Source organism: Hippoglossus hippoglossus, chromosome 9 (genome assembly GCF_009819705.1).
Source record: "Hippoglossus hippoglossus isolate fHipHip1 chromosome 9, fHipHip1.pri, whole genome shotgun sequence".
Lineage (NCBI taxonomy): Eukaryota > Metazoa > Chordata > Actinopteri > Pleuronectiformes > Pleuronectidae > Hippoglossus > Hippoglossus hippoglossus.
In genome coordinates this window covers 13,311,388-13,330,005 of record NC_047159.1, presented here as the reverse complement: position 1 = coordinate 13,330,005, position 18,618 = coordinate 13,311,388, and the positions used below count along the sequence as shown (strand labels likewise).

The 18,618-nt window shown below is 41.5% G+C and overlaps 2 protein-coding genes across 7 annotated transcripts in view; both read right to left on the bottom strand.

The window, feature by feature from the left end:
- Window positions 1-7,753, bottom strand: part of LOC117768483 (probable E3 ubiquitin-protein ligase HECTD4) — a 34,313-nt gene extending 26,560 nt beyond the window's left edge. For 5 of the 6 annotated variants that reach the window (XM_034596853.1, XM_034596856.1, XM_034596855.1 and 2 more), the window contains exons 1-5: window positions 7,050-7,752; window positions 3,315-3,868; window positions 1,159-1,248; window positions 945-1,072; window positions 126-234 (exon numbers count right to left, since the gene is read on the bottom strand). In XM_034596853.1, coding sequence (XP_034452744.1) covers window positions 126-234; window positions 945-1,072; window positions 1,159-1,248; window positions 3,315-3,868; window positions 7,050-7,196 — 1,028 coding nt within the window. In that variant the 5' untranslated portion in view covers window positions 7,197-7,752. Of the gene's footprint in view, window positions 1-125; window positions 235-944; window positions 1,073-1,158; window positions 1,249-3,314; window positions 3,869-7,049 lie in introns of all 6 variants that reach the window. The other variant, XM_034596854.1, reaches the window with a different exon arrangement.
- Window positions 7,754-10,063: 2,310 nt separating this feature from the next.
- LOC117767676 (group 3 secretory phospholipase A2-like) lies at window positions 10,064-17,706 on the bottom strand. Its single transcript, XM_034595478.1, has 7 exons — window positions 17,271-17,706; window positions 16,089-16,221; window positions 15,084-15,218; window positions 13,639-14,603; window positions 12,814-12,943; window positions 10,511-10,630; window positions 10,064-10,360 (listed from the first exon to the last, which is right to left on the bottom strand). Exons 1-7 carry the CDS (start codon window positions 17,704-17,706, stop codon window positions 10,180-10,182), a joined length of 2,100 nt encoding a protein of 699 aa, XP_034451369.1. The 3' UTR covers window positions 10,064-10,179.
- Window positions 17,707-18,618: the final 912 nt, after the last annotated feature.

The window sequence follows — 18,618 nt, the reverse complement described above, 5'->3', positions numbered from 1 at the left end:
CCTCGGGATGGGGTAAGTGATCAGGGATATTTTTAGTGTTTCACTCGCTCTTTTTGTCTTGCTCTCTCACTGTTGTCTGAATGCTGCAGATGAAGAAAGGCAGGAGGGGAAGAGTGTCACGTTACCTCAGTGTCCCATGTAAACCAGAGCCCAGCTTGCTGAGTCCTCTCCCAGAGGAGTTAGTGGTATACAGATAGAGCCCGTCTGTGGCGAGACAGCGCCCCAGGTCAGTGTCTGCGAGACCCAGGCACACAAAAAATAAGATTTAGCCGGAGGTTATTAACAGACACGTGACATACAGAAATGAACGATAGAGGGAAGTATCATCAGAAGAGTGGACGAATCCTGGCAGGAGAAACAAGGTGGAAGCATTTCGTTGTTGTGTTTCCTTATTGAATTTTAGAGATCTGGATAAAGCGGTCTAATATTGATCGAGTAACAGGTTAGCTTATCATATGCAAATCATGCAACTTGCTTTGTGGCTGATTAGGTCGTATAAGGACATATGCCCCGTCCAGCCTCCGTCACTCTACAAGGTCAGCTTATCGATTGCTGGAGAGTGAGACATCACTTTCCACTCCTCTGCTTTATCCCCTAAACTCTCTACGTCACAACTCCTGTCGTTAGTTTGAGCTCAAGCCCGATTGTCTCCACAGCATCTATGTTTATACAATGAAATGAGGCCTTAATGGACCCAGTGCTCAACAGCCTTTACTTTTACTGGCATTTCAGAGACTTAATGCATTTCGACTGAATGAAGGGCAGTATTATGATGGCAAGTGTGATACTCTCAGTCTTCACCACAATCTGCAAGCCAGAAAACTACATATGCACAAGTCATTATAGTCAAATGACAGAATTGTATCTACTATTCATACTCGTATTCAAATTTGTTTTACAAAAGTAGAGAATAATTACACAAATGTTTGGAGTTTTTTTTTTACCTTTGCTCTCTGCACCTCCAGCAGAATTATCTGGAGTGGGTAGCATGTCCTCAAAACCCCAGGACACACTGTGCTTGCCCCCCAGGAGGCAGGATGGAGAGCCTGGGCCTCCTTCCAGGAGCAAAAGTCTGATGCAGGAGAAAAACAAGCGTGGTCACAAGTTGGAGAAGTAGCTAATAAATCGATTTCAGATGAAGCAAAGTAATGCCCTCACCTGTACAGGACATCTGACACCGGGAGCTGGCCCAGATCAGTTTGTTTCTGCAGCAGGTGAACTGTGTGAATGAAGGTCTTCAGAGATCCCCTAGAAAATAGTTTGGCAGATTAGACAGGAGGCTTCAGCATGAAACACAAGCAAAAGCTCATTGTTAAGCATTTCTGGAGCTGTAAGTGGAATAATAGCTGGCAGATATTATAGAGAGGATCTGATGTAATCTGCTGAGAATTAATACATATTCTTCTTTGAATTTGGATTAAAGAACGCCAGATATATTATTTTACAATGCGACTATCTGCAGGGTGTAATAAGCAACCGACTTCAGTTTGTGCAGGGTTCGTTTGCTGCTTCTCCTCATCCAAGACTGTATCTATTAACTGAACACATGAAAGTAATTTTTAATTCAGGGAGAGGATCTATGCAAAGAGTGAGAGTGGTATTCTAGCATTCACTGAGGTTGGTGTCTGTAGCATTGGAAAACAGCCTGGACAGGGCATTTAAAAAAAAAAAGGAATGATAGATAACATCATGGTGAAACAGATTCCAATGTCTACGGTGATAACAGGTTTTTATAGTTGCTTGTATCAATTAATAGCAAGTGTGTGTTACAGCAGGGGGGTTATAAGCTAAAGAACTTGACAATCAGTTTATAATGTTGCTTTGAGACTCGGGTGATCCAGTGAAATCCTACAATGTGCTGCTGTACAATGTGTACGTTCGATTCAGTATTTAAATGTTCCGCAGACAACAGACAAAATAAATGTGTCAGCCTTTGTCAGTGTCCCCCCCTCTACACCTCACTTTGTAAACATCAACAGCTGATTTCAATGCACATGGATATGCAGTCTATCTGCTCAGTGGATTTACAAACCGACCCCACCAGAGGCGAGGGGGGAGTTAAGCTGATAGCTCTTTAATTAGCTCCCACTGTTGGTGAAAAAGCACCCGGGCTGGATGGTTCCCCACAACAAAGGCCTCTCAGCCTCTGATGCTGAACAAAGAGTGGAGAGTTCTGGTTTTGACAAGTCAAGATCATTTGTCACCAACAGAAGCCAGAGATCAGGCGCAAAATACAAGCACATTCTGCTCTGCTGTGGGCTCAGTGCCAAACACAAGATACATCAAAACAACTTACACATTTAACTTGTTTTCTTGTTACTGGGGTGTTTTTTATTTGAGCAAATGACAAGGCAAATACTGTCACCCCACTCTGTGCTCATACACACAGTGCATAGGGCCCTGTCTCTCCACACAAGCCCTCTGATACTCCCCGATTGATTTCACCAACTGTGGCTGAAGCTACAGCGGATCAGACGAAAACAAGCTCCACTTATTAACACTAGTTCGAGGTCAGAACATCAGAACACGATAATGACACTGAGCTGACAGCAGGAAAGTGTGTTTACAGCCAAAGGTTTAAGATAAGAATATATGTAAACGGCATGAGCATTCATGCTGCACTGAAGATAGAGTAAGGAAAAACAAATCAGTTTGTCAGTTATGTGCTTATTTGAATTATGGATGGGAGGAAGCAACTGAGTCACTTGTAGACTTACTGATGTTTTCACTAATAACCGCTTTACACCAAGATTAAAGTGTATACACAGACGATTGACTCCTCTCCTATTGCCAGCAGAGGAGTTTGCCTACCTTTTTGGTTTTTTGCAATGAGTCACATTCAATGTCTATAATGCACCATATACAAAGAAGCTCTCTCACCTTGCTGTTTTGCCAGTGATGCATCTTGTACGATATGACTTTTTTTTTTGCTATTGCGTGTTTTCTCAAAAACAAAAGGGAACAAAAAGGAATAGGTACGAGTGTCATGTTTTTCGATCACTACCGATTAAAGCCAGAGCTGATTAAAACCATTGTCGACTGCAGAGTCATTTGACCTGGGGGTGAATGACAATTATGTCCATTCCCATTGCAAAAAAATGCTAGATGTTAGTAGGGGGTTTTGACCAGGGAAAAGGGGCTTAAGATAATTTCCTAATAATGTTTATAATTATAACTTACTAATATTTCACTTAGAATGCTTTTGCTTTTCAATTCATTCTTGTTATTTGCTTAAAATATTACAATGGGCCTTCTGTAAAGTGTCCATAATAATTGTGATGGTGGGACAGTAAGAAAAGAGTGTAAGGCCTCACCTAGCACAAGCAAGTGCCACAAGTGCAGCAGCAGCATTTTCCCTCTGTCTGTGTGTGTGGAGGATCTGCATCTGAGGCTGCCCCTGCTGCTGACTTGACTCCTGGGCACCATCTTCCAACCAGGAGCAGAGCAGCCCCTCCAGACCATTGAGGCAATCAGCGGGCTCTTTGCTGAGACTGAGCGGCTGGCAGTCCCGGAGGCAGGCCAGCAGTACCTCTGCCGTGACACCGCAGAGCGCGGGGTCGCTGCGGGTCTGGGACTGCAAGAGTGGGAAGACCAGCAGCAGACCAACACGCGAGGTGAAGGGTGCCTGCTCAGGTTGCTGTAGCAGACCTTGTCTCTTGAGCAAGGCCAAGGTCTCCTCATCAGCCCCTCCAGTCCCCTCTCGCTCCTGCTGCTCCTCCAGGGCCAGCTGCCGCTGCGCCCCCCACAGGCCACGCAGTGCGTTGAGCCGATACTCCAGCAGACGGGCGTATGCATTGCTCTGATTCCCACAGACAGCACGCAGACGTTCAGCTAGCTCCACCGGGTTCTTTGTCTCAAATGTTAGAATCTGGAGTGAAGGACAGAGAATGAGGTAAAGAAGAGGAGAAGAGTGAACGAATTATAATGACAGTAGTTACAAGTGTGAGCATTTGTCTGGAGCTTTATAAAAGAAAAACTGAATTTGGGTTTGTGAGAGGTATCTCCAAAATTTCACTGGAGGGGATATATATATATATTATATCTTGTATGTTAATATGCAGTCAAGATCTTTGTTTAAAACTATATTATTTCTAGCATGCCTATAAATTAGATTGGATCTACAGTATTTCTGCAGTGTAACTATGAATCACTTCCACAGAACAAATACTGCTACCCACCGTTTCTGTGGACTATGTAATATAGGTTATAGATTGCAATGCACATTTGGGGTAGCCTATCACCAGTGAAACAATGTGCATCATGTGCACTTAGGCAGCATTTCTAATATTGATTACACTCTGTGGCCCACGAACCATGGGCTAGGAAAAAAAAATCCATTATACCATTTAGCAGGCACAATTTGTATTGATTCAATTTCAGAAAAGCTACTAGTGTTACAGTAACACTCCTTAACTGGATGCTGCTGGGCCTTCTCCACCTTGCTCTGCAAAACACTGCTGCAAGTGGATAAAAATAGTCAGCATCAGTACACCTACGAAAACAGCACTGAATGACCCAGTCAGTCTTAAGGCTGGACAGGGAGAAGGGTAGAAATGTAGAAAACCAGACACTAAAAATAAGACCACAGGCCTGGGTACTCATACAAGTCTCACCCACATGCATGTTACCATTTTTATTTTATTATCCTTGGGATCTGGTAGACATTATCATGGGAATAATGTATTATGTATGTAGTTATCACGCTTTATATTCAATAATGTATACGCAAAAATGTAATGATACATAAGGAAGGTACAGATTCTGATTATGTAACCTGTCATTTGCCATACTTTTCTGCACCTAATTAAGCTTCACAGTGTTTGGTACCGTTACAATTCTTACACGGTAGCAAAGTCAAAGATTAGACCATCCTCTGCATTTTCCAAAGTGAAAAGTCGGACTATTATTTATCATGCCTTCACCAGCATGGCCACATGTTTCTTCTTGTTCTAGAGCAGCTAAAACAAACAGCACAATTTCATAAGCTGGGTTGGTCAGTGTAGGTCAGATGTGGAGCTTAACAGACAGACAAAGTTTGAGGGTTCAAATTTCGAACTTGCACATTCACTTTCATTAATGAACCAATGGTTAGTCGAGTTGCCGATACAGTATATAGTTAGATCAGGCAGCTAAACAACAGGAAAAAGAGCCATCAGCACATCTTGTGTCTCCAACGCTAATCTAATAACATAATAGATACCTGATTATGGTCCTAATACTACCAGATACAATGTGGTATTGTGAAGGAAAGCAGCTAACAAACTGGTCATTTATAGGACCAATTACATACTTGGTCAAGAGGAAAAGAGGAGGTTATGTCATAGTAATACATCCAGTTGCATGCACCACACTCTGCTTTGTAAAAACTAAATCAAGCAGGCAGTGTCTGTTAATGAGCACAAAAGCCATTCACCAATCTCAGCATAGTTCTTATGCAAAATTAAAACACTTCCCACAATAAACTGTGGAAATTGCACCTCCTCCCATCCTACAGCTATGCATTAGAATATGAATTTCTTATGGATCATAGGCTAAAGCGCTGTTCATTCCCTTTACTAAAAGTCCAATAGTTGCAGAAAATTAAGAGATGGGCCGATAGTGTTTTTTTATGTGCCATCAAGTAGATATCCTGAAATGGAAATGTTGGTTTGAACTACTGTACAGATAATTCACAGTGAGTTGGACCAACTAGAGTTTATACTTCATTTAAAAAGAGGTTGAACCGATAATATTAATCAGTTTGATTAAGGCACATTCCTCATCTTCTAGAGACATGGCAAGAGTGCTGTGGTAAATGTAAGCCACTCTACAGATTTATGGGTAATGCTAGCACTAGTTTGTTTAGTGTAGATGTCAGTGTACAGAAATATGCAGGATGTAAAATACACATTGATATTGAATCAAGTTTCTTTCAACTCTAATATAAAGTTTTCACATCCTAACTATGGAGACACAACAGAGTTCCCAGATTTTGACAATAATATAATAATTGATTCAGATGTGTTAATACACATTATGTACATGAAACCTAAAAAAGTTGCAATAACTTATGCCACGCACAAAACTGAAATGAGGGTGGACGAGTTCTGAGTTAGGGGCTACTTAATGTAATCGTAAATGTGGGAGAATAGCCAAGTGAATATTAATACTAAAGATTTCTATCTGAAGCTTCTTTTTTTTTTTACTTCAGTGCTGCCCATTTCTACCAGGACTCACTGGAAGAAGAGATATTATATCTCAATGGGACTTCCTTTGATGGATGAATAAATTAAAATAAAGCTACTGAATACAAATACCCACCTTCTGTTTAAGACCAAGCACTGGACATAACTTTGCTTTGAGTTTAGAGACCAAAAAGCAGGACATAAACGATGGCATTACACCTGGCGCTAATCGGAAACAATTGACAGTATCTGGTGACGCTGCAGTTACAAAACTTCCCGAATGTTTACGTGATAGATGCTCACAAACGCTTGGTTTATAAAATACTGGTCGGCACTCTGCTGTGAGTGCATGCAAACGAATGTTTACAGTTTGATGCAACTTGAGTAGTTGTCTGCATAGGCAAGCTGCTGCTCTGGCATTACTAATAAAGTTGTGCAACTTGACACCCGAGGTAGAGGGACATCATGCAAGCGAGTGCAACACCTCAGATGCAAAAAAAGAACCATTTGAATAGAATATAAGGCTGCAAACGAACCATAGCTTCCACTGAACTTGTCATTAGATGGAATGATGCACTGACTGACCACACACAATCATATACTTTGTACACTTCTGCATGTATGATTAGATTGAAGTCAATTCAGTTACAAGGTGACACCAGTATATTAGCAGCAGTTCTGTGACAAGGCAGTGGACTTGCAAACGTGAGCGCGACCTTTGTGCCTGATGGTTTGCAGCAGCAGACACTGAAAACACATTTACATTAAAAAAGACACTGACACACACAGCTAGCACAGCAACGAGCGTGTGATTCTATGTACAAAACCTTTGTGTGTGTGTGTGTGTGTGTATATGTGTTTGAGCGAGAGATGGATTTCACCCACCTCCTGCTCGGTGTCCCCCTGCTCCGACACTCCGATTTCACTGGGCAGTTCGGCCAAGTCCGTGACCCGAATGAGTCCGTCGTGGAGGAAAATCGTCTCCTCCTTCACCGAAAGCCACTGGGACGAATCCACAGCCCCGGAGCCCATCGCTCTCTCCTCCGACAGTGATGCCAAAGGGGTCGAACATTAAAAATTCAGTGACGGGAGTGACAGAAACGCCCTAGCTAGCCGGCTAGCGAGCTACAATAACATAACCGGCGATACCGTCTCCGTGCTAACTGTCAGTCGTGTTTGAGGGTTGTGTGCTAACGGGGCGGGGGAGCTATCACACGGCGGCCGTGCAGTGAGCAGGCAGCGGCGGCGTCTCCGCTTCACATAATATCGCTGCTCGTGTCGTGCTAACAGCGGATGCTAGCTGTCTGGCTGGGTTAGCTTAGAGCTAACTTACCGTACGGTTATAACGTTACCGAGCAGAGTGGGCGTGACACCCGGGCTGAATCCGTTATCGCGCCGCTCTGTCGGGTTGCTCGGGAGGAGGAGGGCACCCGGAGCGAGCCCGTACCGCGGTGAGGGGCTGCGGGCAGACGGCTCGGCTCACGGTCCCGCCGCTGTGTCAGTGGCTGGAGCAGATAATGAAAGTCTCCCAGCTGTCAGCGCGACGCCATGTTTCCAAGGCCAACGAGCCGCTCCCAGCATGCACCGCGGGGCCAGGATGAAAGCTGTCAAAAATTCATGAGTTCATTGTGGTGTCTCACAGAAGTGACCACTGCAACAAGCATTCACAGACAACGCTGTTTCGTTCAGAACATTTCTTTATTTGTTTATTTTACTGTATATAATTACTGTATTTATACTAACTGTATTTAACTTATATAATATTATTTATAACTAGGGCTGAGAGCAGCACTGTGCGGGCCCCAGCACGTTGCGATCTGGGAACCTGATGCGGCCGTGGGGGAGGGCGAACAGGGGCCGGGCGAACAGGGGCCGGGCGAACAGGGGCCGGGCGAACAGGGGCCGGGCGAAGCGGCTTCGTGTTGCGTGCGTTTCGTGCATCGCGGGAAGGATAAACACGTCACTTCCTGCGTCCGTCACGCTGTGCTGGACCACTCCCACTAATCACGCGTTAGGGTCCACGCCATCAAGTGCGGACCATGGTCTACTGTAGACTCTACACTAATGGCGTGGACCATCAGGTGCACGACCATTCATTTTATGTAAATCAAATTAAAGTTGTAAAACGAGGCTTACCTCCCTTTGGCAGTAGGTGGTGCTATCATTATCATCTATAGATCAATAGATCTGTTCAGGTCAAAAACACTCTTGTTTCTCTTCACATCGTATAAATCTTTCACCTTTGCAACAGTCTAAGACATCGAAGGAATCTAGGACCACTGACACTGTGACATAAAATCAAACTGACAAGGAATTATTTGCTTAATGAATCCTTTGTAGTGTTCTTTTATATAAAACCTGGGTGGAGTTAAATTGTAAGTCACACACAAGTGTTATTCTTTCAGAGTAATCACCTGAACAACTAAACTCAACACTGCAGTAAATCGAGGAAAAGACCATAATGGCACATGAGATGAATGACCAACAGCTGATACATTTTCCGCTGTACCTTGCAGAACTGAGGGCAAAGGAGAATGAAGAGAAGAGCAGACAAGAACTGCAGAAGATGAAAGAAATGTTCATGATGTACGATGGCTATCAGGAGCCCAGTGAGGTGGTGAGCGGGAATCGGAACTCAGACAGGAGAAAGACAATCTGCTAAATCAAAACCTGGAGCTCTTTGAATTGCTGGTGAAGGAGAAGAGTTTCAGTGCTGACCTCAATATCCAGCTCGACAAAGAAGACTCTGCTGAGTTTACAGACAGACTGGATTTGATTCGATTACGATTCAGCAGTGAACGATTTGATTCCAATGTTCCTGGATAAATGGGGCGTCGCTTCTTCTGCAACAATGAAGTTAAAACCCAGCGTTGAGTCTCTGATCATGTGACAGAATCTTTGTGCTGATTGGACAATGCACAGAGAAGTCATAATAAATCCCTCTTTTTTGGCAATCATCAAAATTTTACGCCACGGTCTGACCGTGTGACATACACTAAAACGTTTAATCTCCAAATTGTTGAGATGACAATCACTGAATCTAAAGTTGATCTGATGAAATCTCTAGGAGGAGTTAGTCAAAACATGTGTAAATGGTCAATCCTGCTAACTAACAGGCAAACAAACGCAGATATTTTAAGATCCATGAATTATTCCCTTGGAAATCAGTAAAAATTTCCTTAAAAAAATCTTGTTCAAAGGTTAATGGGTTTTTCCTTGACCCATACCTCAGAATCGGTTTTGAAGTTTTAGCGTAATCCTTTTGAACAAACAGCAATGAAAACCAGAGTGAGGTAATGAGTGAAGATCCTTTTTTTTTATTATTCATATACTTCATGTATATTGAACCCTGAAAGTGTTCTACACTATGGTGCCCCCTAGATCTTGTAAATTTACCCTGGTAGTGTTTTTGAGAAGGTAGAAACCTGATGATTGTCCAGTTAAACAGGAATCAATCATTGATTTTGTTTCACATAAGTAATATAGCCATTTCCGATCTCTCTTATCTAGCAAACAACATGTCGAAAAAACACTGATGCAACACATTGTAAGACTCTGAAATGAAAGGGCAGATGAGGTGCACATTTTGCATCATATATAATGAGAAACAGGGACACAGTAGATCACACTGAATACATGTAGCAAGCAAATAATCATCACTCCTATAGTAGAAAGGTAAACCAAGATTTTGTTTGTTGTATAATAAGTTTGTGTTTTGTTATTTTTCTATTAAACCAGTGAACATAAAAATGCGTCAGCCACAAGATTTTCAAATAAAATAACAGAATAAATGAGTGCATTACTTTTTCATATAATTTGTATAACAGTTCTTCAAATATATATTACATTTACATCCATGGCATACTTACAATAATATTACCTTATTCAAGGGTTTGAGTCCTTTACTATTTTCATCAGACTTTTCTTTGTCACCATCAGAGAAACAGAATCTGCTGCATGAATTTAAAGCTTATAAAGTCATTGCCGGTGCTGCACATAGCAGCTTAGTCTGTAATCATGTGAGCTGTGCCACAATATCAGCTTCTCTCTCCAGCCTTAGGCATCGCTTATAAAGGCGAACAGGAATCCCTCTTTTCCTCTCATTGCCTGAATTTTGCACCCCGCCACTGTCTTTTCCCTCCATCTTCTTAAGTGTTCGAAGTAGGTCAGAGGCTTTAATGAAGCCTCCAGAACAGCTAGAAAACAAACACATAACAATATAAGAAACAGAACGCAGCCTATTCATCTTTTGCATAAAGACGAACTGAGCTACCACATCAGACCGGTAAATCTCTAACCAAAAGTTATCTGAGATAATCACGAATATTCATATCTGTGTTTCAAACCTTTTTCTGCGACGGCATTTGTTCTCTTTCGGCAGTTTGAAGCAGTATTGGGAGATGAAATCCATCAGCAGCGTGGGGAGAACCCTGGGCTGCTTGGAGCTTTTGATCTGAAGAACCAAGCTATAAAATTGACAAAAACAAAAACAGAGTTTATTTACAACCTTGCATACAAGGCAGTGATGAGACAATGTAGCAGGGTATGCATTTGTGTGTGACTCAGAGAGAGATGCACAGACAAAGAAGGAGAAAAGCTGCCTGTGGAGACAGGCCTTCCTCATTGTTTATAACATACAGTAGACAGGTTTGAAGAATAATGGTGTTACCATACATGCATGACGGTAGCCTGAGCAAGAAATGTTTTACACAGCAGTAGGCGGTATAGTCAATCAAATCAAATGAAATCTGATAAATGTAAGTATTCAAAAATTACAGGATCGTAAACCTGCCATTACTACAAGATCGTTTTTCCACAACAGCTAATTCAGTCAATAACAATAATGATGCCTCTGTTCCATTAGGTGTGGCAGTTAATCTATAGGTAGTTTTCAAGACCTTTTGACATGTTACAGCAGGAAAAGCAAGAATGTAAATAAAATTATGGATGGCTGAGTTCCATTTAGCTGTGTCACTACAGTTTTAGCTTAAAGGGAATGGTCATATTATACATATAAATAGATAGAAATAGATATCAAATAATATTCGTAGTTATACCTGTGTTAAAATGACTGCTGTAAAAAAAGGTCTACACCTAAACCCTGTTAAACTTCGATCACATCTAGTTTTCCTGCTCAGTCCTGCCAAAACTGTTGTTGTTTGAAACTAGGAAACAACTAGGGCAGTGCGGTGGTATAGTGGTTAGCACTGTCTCCACAAAGCAAGAGTGTTCCCTGTTCAAATCCTAGTTCTCCCTGTGTCTGTGGGGGTTTCCTCCGGCTACTCCGGCTTTCTACAACTCACCCCACAACCCTCAAAGGAGAAGCAGTATATAGATGATGGCTAGACAACAACTAAGACCAATTTATTAAAGTAAAATTCTGACAAATTTTTGACAGAAAGTTTTGACAAATGTGAACATTGCATTCCCCCAAACATTGAGAACATGAGCTTGAAACAATGCAATAATTGACAATTATTTCCAAAGGTGCAACTGTTCTTTCAATAAAACAAAACTCCTGTACTTCAGTCAAAACGTCAACATTATTTTATTTCATCCCACTGCAACTTGCAGGGGGGGGGCATGGAGGTAGCTCAGGAATGCAAAATATGGTCACAATGGATTACTAGTGGAGTAGCATTTAGTTTTGACTGGTTTAAAAAGCTGTATAAGTCTCATGTTTCCTAAGTTGTAAAGCTGCTTCGGAGGGGAGCCTAATGTCATGCTGAACTTTTGATATTGTGATCCCACCAGATAACACAAAGCAAAAAGTCCCACACATGTGACACTGCAATAGAATCCTCTTTCAAAGTTCTGACACTGTCAACAAATGTAATATTCATTTCTTAACATCTGCAGCTCTGCACTGTAGAACAGGGACCTATTAAAAGAAGTGGGATTAGAAAGTTGTAACAACGGTTCCTTAAATAAAAAAATGGACTGAAGAACAAGTTGTTTTCCAGGATTTACTCAGTGCAGTAATCGAGCTACTCTTTGCTTTGTGAAACAACCCCTGGCATAAATGTCAGAAATTACAAATACAGGACGAAAACTTAATGTTTACATACACTACCGTTCAAAAGTTTGGGGTCACCCAGACAATTTTGTGTTTTCCATGAAAACTCACACTTTTATTCATCAAATGAGTTGCAAAATGAATAGAAAATATAGTCAAGACATTGACAAGGTTAGAAATAATGATTTTTATTTGAAATATTAATTTTGTTCTTCAAACTTTGCTTATGTCAAATAATGCTCCATTTGCAGCAATTACAGCATTGCAGACCTTTGCCATTCTAGCTGTTAATTTGTTGAGGTAATCTGTAGAAATTTCACCCCACGCTTCCTGAAGCACCTCCCACAAGTTGGATTGGCTTGATGGGCACTTCTTGCGTACCATACGGTCAAGCTGCTCCCACAACAGCTCAATGGGGTTGAGATCTGGTGACTGCGCTGGCCACTCCATTACAGACAGCATACCAGCTGCCTGCTTCTTCCCTAAATATTTAATGTTATCTTCATTGAAAAAAACAGTGCTTTTCTTTGAAAAAGAAGGAAATTTCTAAGTGACCCCAAACGGTAGTGTATGTGAATACAAAAATACGGAGAACCAAAAAGTGACTAAAACACAAAAATGCTGTTGTGTTACCGGGTGGTGCAGTCACAGTGGTAGGCCGTCTTTGACTCCATGTTCTGCAGATCATACTTCTTCTCCAGAGGAGGGATTTGGTATTTACAGTCATCCAGATATCTGAGGCTTCCACACAGGAGCTGGCTATCTGCAGGAGCAATAAATAAGCTTGTATCATGACACAGGTTATATAACTGCACCCACATTTCTTTAATTACTAAGCAACAGTGGCCCATTGATGTTGTTATGCCCTTTAAAAGCTTATTTTCAGATTTTTTTGTGAGTTATCATTAGTGGTGTGAGTTAGCATTCTTTTCCACCTGTAGGGGGCGTGGTAGCTCCAAATAATAACCCAGGCCACATGTTTATCACAGTAATGTCACCAAAAGGTTTGTGTGCTCTTTCAAGGGCCATAATCACCACTTTTGTAGGACAGCAGCATGACTCATGTCCTAATGCTAATCTAAAAAATAAAAAAATAATTTTAACAGTGGTATTTTGTTCTTTTTGTCAAATTTGAAACATGCTCATTTATATGTAAAATGTTATCAAGGTCATTTAAGTAATTGTTGTTATAAGTTGTCAATATATTATATGACATGTAAAATTCTAAAAAAATTATATTAAAATGTTTCCAGCCCGAATAAAAAATGGTTCTACCTGACTTATTGACACTTAGTGCTGGCCCTTGATAATTATATATGGTCAATAACCAATATAGATAAGTTATAATCTAAACATTTGACAATTTGTACGTCTCATTATGTATCATAATAATTACTTTTGTGCAGGAGCCTCTTATGCAGCAAAAGTGTAAAAGTGATGGGAGCTGCATGCACTCACCTGTGACTGTGTTATTTTCTTTAAAGCTTATTCCCACAAGGGGACTTTGTGTTGTGTTACTACCCATGTGCTTCTGGCTTGTGTTATTCCCCAGTAGGTGAGAGTCCATCTGCCTTAGTGACTCTCCGTCCTTACGAAGCGAGGCTGTGGTCTTTAGTTTCGTTCTGATGGGTGTTGCAAATGTGGTTGTATTCAACTGTATTTTCAAATTGTCTGGTTCTGGTGTGTCTGTTCTCTCTCTTTGCTGTGGGTTCTGAAGTTTTGTCACTTTGTTTGGCGGGCCATCTGTAGTTGTTTCTTGCTCCAGACAACGTTTACAAAGCGGCCTTAAAGTGTCGGCCCTCCTGAATCCACAGCAGCGACTTTGCTTTCTACCTTTTTTGTGACTCCTCTTGGTTTTGGTCTCTGCTGTGGTGGCTGCTGTTGGATACAGTTGTTGCCTCCGTGTTACGGACAAGGAGCTTTGTGTTGTAGATGATGTCCGTGGATTAGAGTTTGTAGACGCCTGCTTTGGAACTTGGCGTCTCTGTGTGGTGGAAACCAACAGGCCCTTTCTGTTTCTCTTTTTTTTCCCAACTCTTTTTTTATGTGACACCACAGTGATAAGTTTAGTTGCATTTAAACGAGCTGTTTCCGTTGAAGGAGTAGTGGTGCGTGCCCTTGATATTGGGGCCATTTGAGAGGGTGCGACTGTTGATGGTATCCGGCGTGTTTTACATCTTCTCCCTTTTGTCCTGAGGTAGAAAGTGTCTCCTCTGGGTGGGGCCCTGGGGCCACATCTATGTTTTCTTTTGGGTGACTTTCTGCGTGGGCTGATCGCTGGGCTTTTGGTTACCTGCTGCCTCTCACTACTTGTTAAGTTGCTCCTGGTGGCACTGTCCCCATATTTGCTTGAAACATCAGATGTTTTGTATGGGAGTGGGCTTTTAAAGATGGCAAATGGAGCCTCTTTGGCTACTTTGCACCTATAGAGAATAAACATGCATGTTAAAACCAAGCCAGGGAAATTAAGAATACATTTTGAGCAAATTCCTTGCATATTTATTCATAAGAAGAGGTACTATTATGGAGTATTATATGTAATTTCAAGCACCTTTAATTTGTATTTTTCTATGGAGATAAACAAACCTTGAATTATAATCATTACAGAATGGTGTGTCAATACCTTGACAAAAGGTAAATCATGAATCATTTCATGTTTGTGTGACTATTTGTTAGAAGGCTGACAGTTAAAGAGGTGCAGAGCAGAGGAGTAGCACAATCGGAGTGGCATGATGCCTCTCATAATTTTAACAGGCTTTTCAGATTGTCAGACGTGTTTCAACAAGCTGCCGAGCTACAATTGCTGCTCCAGCTTCCCAGGTGTTCATACCTGCATTTTCCATTGAGCAAATGTCTTGCACCTATGGTTGTCTAACAATATAATATAAAAGTGTTTCTCTTACATTCCCCACCAGTACATCTGGGTGCATCGCTTCTGCTGTTTGAGCTCAAAGCAGGGAATCCGCAGGATGTTGAAAAAGCTGTAGCTCACCATACTAGAAATGGTGTCATTGACCTCAAGAAGACACTGTCGAAACCTGGTGAAAAGCGGAAGAAGAACGAGCCATGGTCAAGCAGCAGTCTGGCAGCATGGTGGGTAAATATCCATAAATAAAACAATGTGTAACAATATGTTACACATTCCAGCCGGGAGGTGAATTCCTAAATTGTGTGTCATTTACTTGTGGATGAACCCCGAGTGTTTGGATTGCAAACAAAATACACGTGCACCTGTCAGCACTGGATGTGAGAATCAAACGCATCTTTTCAGGTTTAAATAATAGATTGTGTAGGAGGAATGGAATGCTCAGCAATAGCTAAAATAATGAGCAGCATGTTCAGTCTTGACATTAAAAGTTTAGCTTAAGGTCTGATTGCATTGATGTATTTTTATTTTGAATTGTAACATAATTTGGCCCCAGGTTCTTCAACTTGAGTCGCTTTACATTTATTGGAATTGTAATATTACACTCAAATTCCAGACTTGAGGACGACTTTATGTGTAAGAATTGTAAGTCTCAGAAAGCACAGACTACCACCACACTTAATCTCTACTTAGATGCCTGCACTGAAACGCATCGCTATAGTTTCTATAGTAAAATTTCACAATAACTTTTCTGAGATAATTTTTCTGTCATTTATCACAGTTTAACTGTATATAGGAATGTATCATGGCCCAAATTCATTACAGCAGCTGACAGTATTTTTTCCACAGTAGAATGTTGTGTGTTCTGATTAAATATTATATTTTGAGATACTCCTCATTTTGAGTTTGTACGTCATTCTTTTTTATTTAGGAAGTTATTATCTATTTTGTCTTGGGTTAAAGTCATGTTCTTTAGTTAATAAGTCATTGTTTTTAGATACCAATAGCATTTCATGTGCATTATTCCTCTGCTGAGTCTCACCTTTGGTCACAGTCACAGTGTGAGAGCGTGTAGAAGTAGGAGTTGAAGACTCCATAATTCACGGTGAAAGAAGGGATGATGTGGGAGCAGTGGTCGTGTTCACGGCAGCATCTGTCTGCGTTCTCGAACATCCCTGTGCATGAGAGCAAGATCTGAATTCAATCACAGCAGATTCTTTGCATCAGTTGTAAGCAGAGATCTTTAATGTAATTTAAAATCAATAAGCTTCAAAGACAGTCATTTGAAAACTAAAAATGAAGTGGCCATCTTTAGACACATTTACCATATAAAAGCCCAGGAGCCTTTCTAGTTATGAATTTTGTGTAATGACTCCATGCACCCATGAGATAAAATCCCCAAAATGTTGAATTCTCTATTAACTTTGATTTTCTTAATGCTTTCGGGATAAAAAAATTAATTTAATACAACGAAACTCAGCAATAAAAGTGATCTTTGTTTGTTCCATAGCAAATATCTGTGCAAAATGATCATTATGGTTTATAATGCTTTATCTAGGCCTAATGTAAAAGGTTATGGGGCTTAAAAATACTGTATGCACCATACTTGATATTTTCATCTTCTAAAGAGTATTTCAAGAAACCTCTTAAGTTAGAGGTGCTGATGGGTTTAAAGGTTCAGTGTGTAAGATTTAGGTGAAAGGGATCTATTGGCAGAAATTTAAAATAAAGTAATCCTAGTGATGTTGTCACTCTAAATTGTACAAATTGTTGTTTTCTTTACCCTAAAATGGGCCCTTTATATTGAAATACTTTATATTTACATCAGGGGGGGGGGGGGGGGGGGGGGGGGGTCCTCTCTATGGAGGCCGCCTTGTTTTTTACAGTCGTCCAAACTGGACCAACTAAACACATTTTGAGTTTTTATGACAACTGAATGCTACCACAGGTTTTCTTACATGTTTGGAAGGGGAGGGTGAGGTGAGGGGTATATAGCTGCAACATGCAACTTCACCACTAGATATCACTGAATCCTACACACTGAACCTTTAAGGGCAAACAGCTGGAGGGGGGGGGGGGGGGGGGCTGAAATTCTTGCAGGCATCTGAGGGCCTATAGACTCTGGCTGTTATCTACTGTAACACTGTGATCTCTGTACCCGTGACCCAATCCATACCAGTCTGGCCAGCTGACCATGATGGAACCAGAGTTTTTGCCTCCTCACCTAACTGTTCGTATCTGACCGCTTCACTTCCCCTGCCGCACCACAGCGTCCCCGGAAATAACCATCCTCGCTTCCTCCGCACTTTCCCCTCGGTCCCGGTTCTTCTGGTGCGCCTGGAGACCTGTGGCGCGCCGGAGGAGGAGGAGAAAGGCGCGCAGGGAGAATCCGGGGCGGCCAACACACTGAAGTTAAACCTCCGGGTGAACTCCTCGTCCTGCAGCTGGGTGTCGCTCCTCCCGCAGAGAGTGCGGTAACTCTCCGTGGCCAGTGGGCTGCTGTTCACCTCGCAGGTCACCAGTCTCCTGTCCTCGGACCACAGGCTGAGGTACAAGGAGCGCGCGCCCCACGCGTCCTCTCGCAGGAACGTGACACGTGTGTGTCCGTCCCGGGCCGGACTCGACCTGAGGCAGGACTCACCTGAGTCCCCTGATCCCATCACAACCTCGGATAGAATGAGCGATGATAAGGTGAAAATAAGTCGACGGAGGAGTCTGCTATGCATCTCAGTGGGACAGTAAAGATTCCGTCCAGTTTAGGATCAGCTGAAGTGTTGGGATCAGTGTTGGTTCTGCACCGGCCGGTTTATCAGAGGCTTCTGACAGAGGTAGACATGTTTTCGGTGAAGGCGTCACCTGATTGGTGAGTCGACACGAGGCTCGTCAGAAATATGATCCACCTGACTTTATATTTTAGTTTGTGTCTCATGAGCGTTTGATCTGACTCCGACAGGCAGGAACCACGCTAGTTGTAAAGGTGATGAATTGTATCTCCCTTAGGAAATAACTTTAGATCTATAGGTTTTAGGAAGAAAAGTGCAGAGCTGCCCTAACAGGTTAGAGAAGATGCTTTAAAGTTAGTTAGTAAGTGATCATCTTGAGTGAGTGATTATCTTGAGTTAGTAAGTCATTTATTTTAGTTAGTGAGTCATTAGTTTGAGAAAGTAAGTTGAGTTAGTAAGTGATTATGTGGAATTAGTTAGTCATGGTATTGAGTAACAAAGTAATTTTATGGAGTTAGAGTTGGGTTAGTAAGTGATTAACTTGAGTTAGTATGTCATTATCTTGAGTTAATAAGTAATCAGCTTTAGTTAAAGAGTGAATATCTTGGGTGATCAAGTGATTATCTTAAGTTAGTAAGTCATTATCTTAAGTGAGTCATAATCTTGAGTTAGTGAATAATTATCTTAGGGTAGTAAGTGATTATCTCGACATAGTAAGTCATTATCTTGGGTTAGTGTGTCATTATCTTGAGATACAAAGGTATTACCAAGTTATTCTCTTAAGTAAGTTAGTTATTATAATGAGATAAATGCTGTAAAATAAAAGATAGATATTTTGATTTAATACCT